We start from the raw sequence: 10,181 nt of genomic DNA on the forward strand, positions 1-10,181 counted from the left end.
TAATATAACTCGAATGTTTCTATTGATCCTCAGATAACCATCGATGGATTGATCATTTGAAAAATCAAGAAACTAATTCAAGGATTGTAACCATTGTTTACTAAATAATAGTTACAATATGGTAAGGTAAATTGGGAAAAATATAGGAAATATATCTATAGTTTTGTTAAGATGTAGCTTTTGTAAAATAAATTCTAAATTGAAACTGACAACTTGAAAGGGAGCCGAAAAAATTCCTTTAAAAAAGCTTGGGTTTTAATAGAAACTTGGGTCTAAATAACAATAGAAAAACTAAATCGTGTCCGTCGTTGATGCCATTTTTTCATAATATCGATGCGACAGTCAACTTTTACCAACGGATTCAGCAGGTAAAAATACGACGGAAATGACTATTCACATTTATAATAAAAGAAAAAGTTAAGTCGGGTACTATTATACAAGAAAAAGTTTTGTCGGGTACTATTATATAAGATATAAGAACTATTTTCAAATTGCTATATCTTGAAAACAAAAATACATCGGAAATGTCTATTCACAATGGTTTCAAAAGGGCGTTCCTTTGAGTACTAAAAACCCTCTTTATATACGAACATCGTGAGATATTGAAAAAATTATTTGACAACGTTTCATCAATGAAATATACAAACTGCGAGATATATGTATAAAAAAATTCTTAGACTTCATAATATTTTTATAGGTATTATCAGTACCTTTCATGTAATTTTTTCTTTTTGTAGGCAATTTAGAGAAACTTTACAAATATTAGTTTATCGAAATCGCTTTCTTACTATTTAATTCTTATTCCCCCTTTCTCTCTCCATGAATTTTTTAATCATACGTGATCGATAAAAATAAAAATTATATATGCAATAAATTAAACATGTGTGAAATAAATTTAAAATAAGCAAGAAAGGTGTCTAATTTGTCGCATATGGAAAATTAAAGTTCTCTTGAGAAAAGAACCAAGATTTTGTTAGAAAATCTAACATTTCAAATTTCGCGTACCATACGACAGATTCATTTCAGACGTGTGAATTATCACGAGATCGCGAATAATTTACAGAGCCGCAGAGCGAAAAGACCAGACATGCGTTTCGTCGCGGCAAATCGTGTTAGATGGATCGATACCGCGTCCGAAAGCAGACCGGATAGAGATCGTAAAGCGACGCGTTATTAAGCGCGCGCGCGCGCGCGCACGAGACTGCGATACCGGATTCAAATCGTCCCGACCCGCACAGAAGTCGTTTGCGGGTTAAGCGAAATCGCGAAAGTACGTAATCGCACGTATAACGGAGGTAGTGTTCATCGCTCGTCCGCGCACACGATACGCACACGCGTGCCCGCACGCACGCACGCACGTACACACGTACGCACGTACGCACCGACACTCGTTTCGTCGAGAGAGCACCGCAACGATAAAAAGCACACGAGCGCATCCGTGACTTCTCCTTTTTTATCGTCCCCTCTTCCTCAGGCTATCATACGCCTCTCTCTTTAAAAAAACCGTCTCACCAATGATCGTGTGCAAAGAGCGGCGTGTACGCGCGCGCTATCCTCGATGTGCGCTATCCTCGGTACGGTCCGTGTGCACGTGACGGTTGCAAAAAGAATACAGAATACGTTGCATGTGGACGTCGCGGACGATGCGGTGTACCTTGACACGGATGGCTCCCTGAATCACCCGGCGGCTAGCAACAAACATCACCTCGCGCTATCAACACACGCCTACCGCCTAACACAGCGAGTGCATACGTGCATGCGTGCGTGAGCGCTCGCTCGCTCGCTCGCTCGCTCGCGCCCGTGCCCGTGTAAAGCGGTTGACGAACGGCTAGGCCGGCGACGTCGATAAGCCCATCATCAAGCTGCCCGGCCTGCCGACGACTTGGTAGGAAATTCCATTTCCTCCGATTCGTGTCGCGGTACGTGATTCCCGGTTGGTTGGTCGGTTGGTCGGTCGGCGAGCTAGCGAGTAAGAGGACAATCCGGAGACATTGCCTCGTTGATACTGCGCGGCTCTTTCCGCGATTTTAACTCGGTACATGATACCTAATCAAGTAACTGTCCTCACTCACACGAATACAAATATAATTTTGAGGACGGATCGATGAATTTGAAATAGACATTTTTCTTGACGAAAATTTGATATTTGATTAGTGTATTGATTTTATCGGATTTATTAAATAGAATATTCTTTAATTTAGACGCAAACTACATTTTTTAGTATGATAAATAAGGTATTGGATAAAAATAGTTGATAAAAATAGATAAAATATACGCGAACGCGAAGATATAAGAAGACTAATCACAATCGAAGATAGCGCGTGATGAATTAGATATTACGGACGATATTAATGAATTAAGATGAAAGATGAAGCCAGTTTCAAAAAAAGATTAATGAATTTTATTCATGACTCTGAGGCATTGACACTAAAGAATAATAGTTGAATATATTTCCTATTTTAATTAAAGATCGCGTCGGTAATTATAATATGCGATGGAAGTCCCGCATCCTTAAGTCCATAATCGTCGATACAACAAAGTGCCTCGAAGACCCTTCCGACTTATTCACAGAGAGTAATAAAACCCGCTGGTTTAAAAGGAATGAAAGTTTGGCAAAACCAACCATCGGGCGTGTAAATTCGCTGTAATTTTATCGACCGCGTGGCCATAAATATTTTCCGTTGCACCGTTCTCTTTCTCTCGCTACGCCACACCGTTTCGGGGTCGGTAATATCGGACTGTTCTCTTGGCTCCGCGAAGGAAAAGATAAAAATAACCGTACAAAGAAAGCATGCTTGCACAGCGGGTGCTAGGGTGGGTATATGGCGATCTCGAGACGTGAGCAGAGAGAAATCTCTTCGTGGCCATGGAAGAGGAAGGACGTGGGGGCGTGGTTCCAAGCCGAGTGCATTACCGCGGAATGCACTTTTGGAACATACCGCGCACCATTTTCGGGATAACGTCTCTCATGCCTGTGGAAAAAGGGCGAACCCAGCCAGTGTTCAGGTGCGGATGGTGCCTTTTCATGATTTAGCAGAACTACAGTCGACCAAACAAGCATTAAACGGAACGTATTTCCTCTTATTTCGTGCGATGTATATAATATATAATTATATATAGGAAATGGAACGTATCTTCGAATGAAATTATGCAGAGATCGTTGATGGGAGACGAAAAACTTATGGACAACAGAAGGAAGTCCTAATTGTTCCGAAAGTTTTTTTACCTTTTTTTACCTGAGTTCGATTCCTTTTTTGTCCATTTAGACCCATCCATACCATCTACACAAACATAAAGTCTCATAACGGAGGATTTTGGAAAACGTGCACGAAATGTGTTGCAGCGCTTTCGAAGGACCCCAGGTCAGATATATTTGGAACGCGCTCTACACAGGCGGGCGGCTTTAAAACGGGGTGAGGTAGACCTACCGTGGGGAAGGAAAGAAACGGGGTGAGAGAAGAGCCAGTTCGCCTGCCTTCTTTTTCTTTCCTTGTACTCTGCCGTCTCGTTCCATCTCCCACCTTTCTATCTCTCTTTCTCTCTCTCTCTCCTCTCTCTGTCCCTCGTAACACTTTTCTCTCCCTCTTTCTTTTTTTCTTCTCTCCCATTTCCTTTCCAGCTCAGTATACCGAACGGGCGCACGGGCGCACCCTTATTGTCGGTTCCAGGCACCAGCATACCTGATCTTATGGGAAATCCATACTAGCCCTTCACTTCGGCGGGAATACGAGGGTTCGCTTCGTACCCTTGGACGCGAACCTTCCTCTCCCTTCTTTCCCCTTCTCCCTTCCCCTTTCTCGCGCCGACTCTACTCTACCCGGAGTCCGCAGTGAAACTACACGATCGTGCTGGGACAACCATAACGAGGACATACTCTCGATGCAAAAAGCGCGGCGGCGCCATTCTGCCTTTCGCGTTGCGCCGCGAATGCGCTATAACGATGCTGCTGCGATTAAGCAAGAGACAATAATTCGAATTTCCATCTTCCGTTCTCGTTCCTCAAGGGCGTAGTTATTTTAGAGCAGAAATAAAAAGTATTTCCTCCTTCCTAATATACAAAAAAGCCAATAAGACGGCAACAAGGTGACAACATTGAGAGAAAAGAATTTTTTAGGATTTTATTTAAATATAGGTATTCGATTTTTATTGTGTCAATCAATGTGATCGATTATCCCTGTTATCGATATGTTTCTGTTTCTAAATTATAATTCTAATTATGATGTAGGAGAAATAATTCTGTTAATCAAGATTAATGTTTAAATGATAGCACAATCGATTATTTATATGCAAAAAATAATCTGTGAGATATATAGACCCCTGGGAAACACATTGCTATTGCCTTTTACTTAATCGCCTCAGTGTACGTTTCAATTAATTGCAAAAAAAGTAGAGATGTCAGATATACATCCAGCTGCAGAACACAAAATCCCATACGACCTTCGTAATTGGTAATTACCCTCGCTGATTTTGATGACGATTTATTATAACGCTACGTTTAATTGCAATATAATTGTACGTTATATGAAAACACAATTTGTATTCCGTGGTGTCATTAATCGCTCGATGACGTTGTACAATGGCAATATTAATTTCACCGAAACATCATCAAACTTGATATATCCTGTCTCATATTAAAAACATTAAGACATCCTTAAAAAAAATCTTACAAATAGTACAGATATGCAATAGTTATTGTCAACACTTTGATATCGACGCAATTTTTTGAGAGCGAAAATTAATAACATAGATATAAATTTAATCTACCTTGTAAATAAATAAATTCCAAATAATGAAATCATTAAGACAGTAATTGATGGCGAAAGAGAAAGAAACTTATGTTACACAAATAGAATAATCAGCTGCATCGACCATAAATATCGATCGCCTGAGGGGTTCCTTTTGATCGACGAGATTACCGTTATGCACGAAAACGTCTTATGTTCAGGCCTTTCCTGACTTCGTCACGTCCCGTAATTTGGCCCTTAAGAGAAATCGCACGCCTCATTAACGAATGAATTCACGAGCGATCATCTACCTAACATATTTATATCGCATAATATCATACGTCACATTTGTCTGTTCTCGCAGACTTATGAAACAGGATTTAATTAAGAAGAATAGACGGGAGCTCATTTCGTAAAGTTACAAATTGCTAATATTATTGGAAAATTGATAATTACAATCGCAATTTTTTTCCGATTTTGTTTTATTTATGGAAGGATAATAAAAGTGTTTATTTATCACCTGTCTCTAGAGATGGGTAAATATATTATTGGTTATTTCGACGGCCAATTTTTCGGCTGTTCCGTAAAAAAAAAAAGCGTATTGATCAACATTCAAACGTCACGTATGACAAGCGCAGCGTCGATACAACGACACGAGAATAATGACGATTGGGCGCGATCTCTGATTTCGCCCGATAATAATACATCGTCGGTCCAAGAAGCGTTTAATTGAATAGCCGCTATTCGACGCGAATTATAAACATGATTATTGCGGTGGCTCGTGCGGTGTTTCATACAGTTTCGCGGCCGCGAACATGGAAATGGTCGGGCTAGATTAGCGCGCAAGGGACGAAGGATGCACTTATACTGATTAAAAAAAGAAAAAAGCGAAAATACTTGTCGCCGGAATGCTTTTAACGAATTAATGCCCCCGTTCCACTAGCACTTTTGCGATACAATATTTACTTTTGCTCGGTAAGTCGTGTTTGCTTGCGCGCACATGTGTGCGGCCGGTCCTACGCTGCTTAAATCATTTGTCGCAATTTAATAAAATGAAAAATAAATATAAGCAACGCGAGCTTTAATTGTGGCGTTAATTATCCGCGCTTACAAAAGCTTCTTCGCTGACTTAGGAAGTATAAGTTACGGCATTGCTCGAAAATTATTCGGGAAATATGGCTATTTATCAACATATGTATAATACATTCGACACTGTCCCTCGAGTATACATTTTTAAAAGTATATGAAAATTCGTGGACTTATCGTAGATATCATTTTCCCTTTTATATGCTAATATCGTATATAACTTCCAATTATACGTACTTTGATACTTTTCCTGTATATCTCCTGTATATCTCAGTATATCTCGATATTGAAAATATAATTTGCACGATCTAATATTATAAAATCAAATCACACATTTCATGTTTAAATAAAAACACCAGGATACGGTTAGAGAGTTAAATCTGTCAAATAGAACCTCGGAGAGAACGGAATTTGATCATTATGCGAACGTGGCGATAAGACGTTGTCGTTGTCGACGAAACGGAAACATGTACTACGACAGAAAGAAGAACGGCCTGCATACCGTGGCCTAAGGAAAATAGAAACCGAAAGAAGGGGAGAAAAAAGGTAGGACGGCGGTTCGGGGTAGAGAAACTGGAGGAAGAGATGCCGCTGCGGAAAAATATAACCTGTTGGACCACGAAAGAGCGAGAGCCACGTAGGTACGCGACGGAGAGAAGGCGCAAGAGAAGTTGGGGAGAAAGAGAGAATGGAGCCGTGAGTTAGACGAAGATCTCGCTAAAGCGAGACGGCCGTGACGAAAGAAGAAGGGGAAAGACGAGGAGAAGCGAGCAGGACGAAACGGATGGAACGGAGAGAAGGATAGATAAAGAGAATGAGAGAGAGAGAGAGAGAGAGAGAGAGAGAAGCAAAGAAGGACGCGTGTGCGGCGTCCCGAACCTGCCTCAACTTCGGCTCGACTTTCGCGGTTCGATTCCTGATCCGATCGATCTAGCTCGTTGGTGGTAGCACAGTTAGTATTTACACTTTGCTCTTTCGTTCCCCAGCATAATACCGTTAGTGTGTACTATTTTTCTGCACGTGCCTCGACTCCTCCCATAATTTACTGTCGAGGTTGAACGAGACAACAAACACGCTACGAGGAGCGAGAAGGATAACTGCTATTTTTCGAAATTTCGAAGGTCGCAATTCGTTACGCATTTCCTATACTGTCCTTTCTCTGATATAGGAGCGCGTGGCAGTAAAGGTTCTTTCTCAATATCTTCTATGCATTTAAATATCTTCGCATTCCACATTTTATTCAAACTTTGGTCTATGAAATATTATTATTGGCGTAACATGAAGAATGCAACCTGTTGGACCTGTTTGCATTTAATAGTACGATAATTCTATCACGTTGAGACGTTCAGGAAGTAAAACTGTTAACGCAAAATGCCTTATCCGACGTTCCACTTTTAATGAGTTTACTCATCGATTAAAAAATTATCAATGTCGATTCGACTTTACAGAAGGATGATTTCCTTTCGCAGCTTTAAAAACATAGAAACAGAATAGGTGAAGTAAGCTTTAAGCTGTAAGAAATCAACCAATCGTTGTCGATTATTCTCCTCACATTCGATTGTGATTGACCAATATCTTAAAGCTTAAAGCTTATTTCATCTATTGTGTTTCGAAACTTATCCGTGAACATGAAAGTGGCATTTGGCGTAAATATGAGGTGAAAATTGGACAGTACACATTTAACATAAATACGCAATGAAAATGGAAACAGAGGCATGAGTAGCGACGTGAAAGGGAATATAATTCGGACGATGTCATCGGGAGCAATTTACACTGCGCCGAACACGTCGATCGATAAATTAACGAGACATATTCGATACGCATTCGCATTTTTATCGGACTCGCTTCTCGTGGAACCGCGTTTCGACGACTGTTATATGTATTATCACTCTGAAAATCGCATAGACGGATATTCGAAAAATTGTTAAGAGGCGCACTGCCGTTGTAATTCGTTTCAGTGACGAACGCTCTAGTCCCTTTTTGCGCCGATTTTACCTTTTATCAGCCGATAAACGCGCCAGTTTTTAATCACGCTCGCGATACGAACGAAGATTAACGGCGAGGAATGATGACACGCGTATTCCGGATTTTTTAACACTTCAATACTTTTGTGTTATTGCCCGCTTTACTCCGTTTTTTTTTAATTTAATTTAACTGCGGTTTTCTCTCCCTTACATGTATATCAAACTTAAGAGATTAATCGCATATAAGAGATAGCATAAAATTGCATAAAATTGATACAAGAAAAAGAAATTTTATCCTCCTTTCTCGATCTTATCATTAATTCTGTGAAAATATATCGTATTATATAAAATATTCTATATAATATATTTTATGGCTAAAAACTATCGAATATTTAAAAAATTTTATATATACTCGTGAAATTGTACTGTATTTTACTTCAAAAGAAGTGACGTAAATTATATTTACGCGATTTCTTGCTAAAGTAAAGATCGAATGATGCATCCAGCTGTTAATTAAAAACAACGACGCGAACGGGAAAAGCACGTGTCCGAATTGAGTACGCCTCTGCGCGCGAATATGTCGTCCGGGGATTATCTTTCACGTAGATACGTTGGTCTAATCTGGCGCGGCTGTTGCGACCGACGAGAGAAAAAAAAAAGTCGCGAGATAAGTACGATCCGACCGAGTTCGTCATTGACGAGCAAATTGCGCGATTCGCGCCGGACGTGTGTCATCGAGGTTCATGGATGATCGTCCGTCGATACTTGCGACGGACGATTCCGAAGAAGTGGAAATTATTTACTTATGATACACTAGTGCGAACTTAAAGAGACGCTCGCTGACCTCTCCACGCGTTATGTCAACGTGTGACGGCGTTATCGACATGTACATAACCACATTTTAGAAGTAACAGAAGCGAATAATATCGAGACAAATTTTACATTTGTAAATTAGAAGAATCCTCATTATTAGCGTTCTAATAATTTTCACGTTACGCAATCTTTATTTGTTTCTGTTAATTAATGTTACACAATGTAACAGCCGGCATGCCTGATTTTAATTAATAAATAACAGATTCTTTAACGGATTCACGGAAAAGGTCTCCGAACTTGATATATTTTCAGTAGTTATTAAATTAATTATAGAACGAAAACAAACACAACAGATCGATAGCCGTAACGTCATCGCATTGAACGTTAAGAATTACATTGACAATTGGGGTGTTGTTTTATAAATATTACAAAATTATTTAACGATACGAGTACTTTTATATATATATATATATATAACGACAATACAAAAAATTTTGTAAAACATTACAAGTCATTTTTAATATTGTAAAATATTACAATATTAACTAAAGTTATTAAAATGTTGCAAATGATTTGATAATGATTTGGTAATATTAAAAAAATCATTTGTAAAGTTTTACAAAATCATTTCATTTTCCTTCAGTACGCTTGTACTCATTTGTATCGTTCTGCAAATATAATTAGGCCAGCGGCGAGCTGGTATGAAAGTCAAGGAGAAGTAACCAACGTCGCGATGCGCATTGCGAGTAATTTGGCGCGCGTAATGCCGAGCTGTACGCGAAGCACGAACGGCACGAGAACAATTTTTCGAACTCAGCGCACTTCGCCGCACCTCATCGTGTCGTCGGCGCTGCTGCCGCCGCCGCCGCGCGGGATTTACACAACTCTTTCAATTAAAACTTTTTCGCAGTTTATCTTTCCGCGCGCCGAAAAAAAATTAGGTTCCGCGCGCGCAGTAACGAGTTACGTAATGGAGCGCGCCATGCTCCGACGTGCTTTTCGAGCTTTCACTGGAAAAAAATTCATCGTCGCGTTCAACAAGATTCCAAGGTAGGGAGAGGACGAGGGTTAATGCGTCCATAAAATAAATTAGCGTGTCGTCAAGGTAAAAGGTCTTAATTTCTGCCTGCTGGAGCGTATCCTCCTAATGTATTTCTTTCTGATCCCTTACAAGGGACCTGACCTTCAATATCTGACCTGCCGATTCATTGTTTCGCGTTGGTACCAAAGCTTTTTACCATTTTGTAACCGATAATCCGAGAAAAGTATTTTTTTTTCAAACGAAATTCTTCGAACTCGAAAAGGCAAACTGCCTCGTTCCATTGCTGTTGATGACGAAACGCAACATCGGGAACAAGTACCGATATATCACGTGGCGATACAAACGTGTGGTAATATGCAATACACATGTTGTGCATATGTGTGCAGGAATACGCGTACGGACTCACCTTGTGGTGCTGCATGATGGCAGTGGCCTTTCGCTTGGCGGACATATTCAGTTCTCCGGGGTGCCCTCTCTGCCCCCCTTCGCGGAGCGGGAAATATCTGCCTCGCCGGTCTCTATTCGACTGTCCGCCTCTGTCCTCCTGTCTCC

General features: G+C 40.2%; 1 protein-coding gene across 2 annotated transcripts in view; it reads right to left on the reverse strand.

The window, feature by feature from the left end:
• The window catches only part of LOC108724399 (nucleolar protein 4-like), a 73,124-nt gene extending 62,949 nt beyond the window's left edge, over nucleotides 1-10,175 (reverse strand). The window contains exon 1 of one of the 2 annotated variants that reach the window (XM_018450764.1): nucleotides 10,036-10,175. In XM_018450764.1, coding sequence (XP_018306266.1) covers nucleotides 10,036-10,080 — 45 coding nt within the window. In that variant the 5' untranslated portion in view covers nucleotides 10,081-10,175. The remainder of the gene's footprint in view (nucleotides 1-10,035) is intronic. The other variant, XM_018450756.1, reaches the window with a different exon arrangement.
• Nucleotides 10,176-10,181: the final 6 nt, after the last annotated feature.

Source organism: Mycetomoellerius zeteki, unplaced genomic scaffold (genome assembly GCF_001594055.1).
Source record: "Mycetomoellerius zeteki isolate Tzet28-1 unplaced genomic scaffold, Tzet1.0 scaffold106, whole genome shotgun sequence".
Taxonomy (NCBI): Eukaryota; Metazoa; Arthropoda; class Insecta; order Hymenoptera; family Formicidae; genus Mycetomoellerius; species Mycetomoellerius zeteki.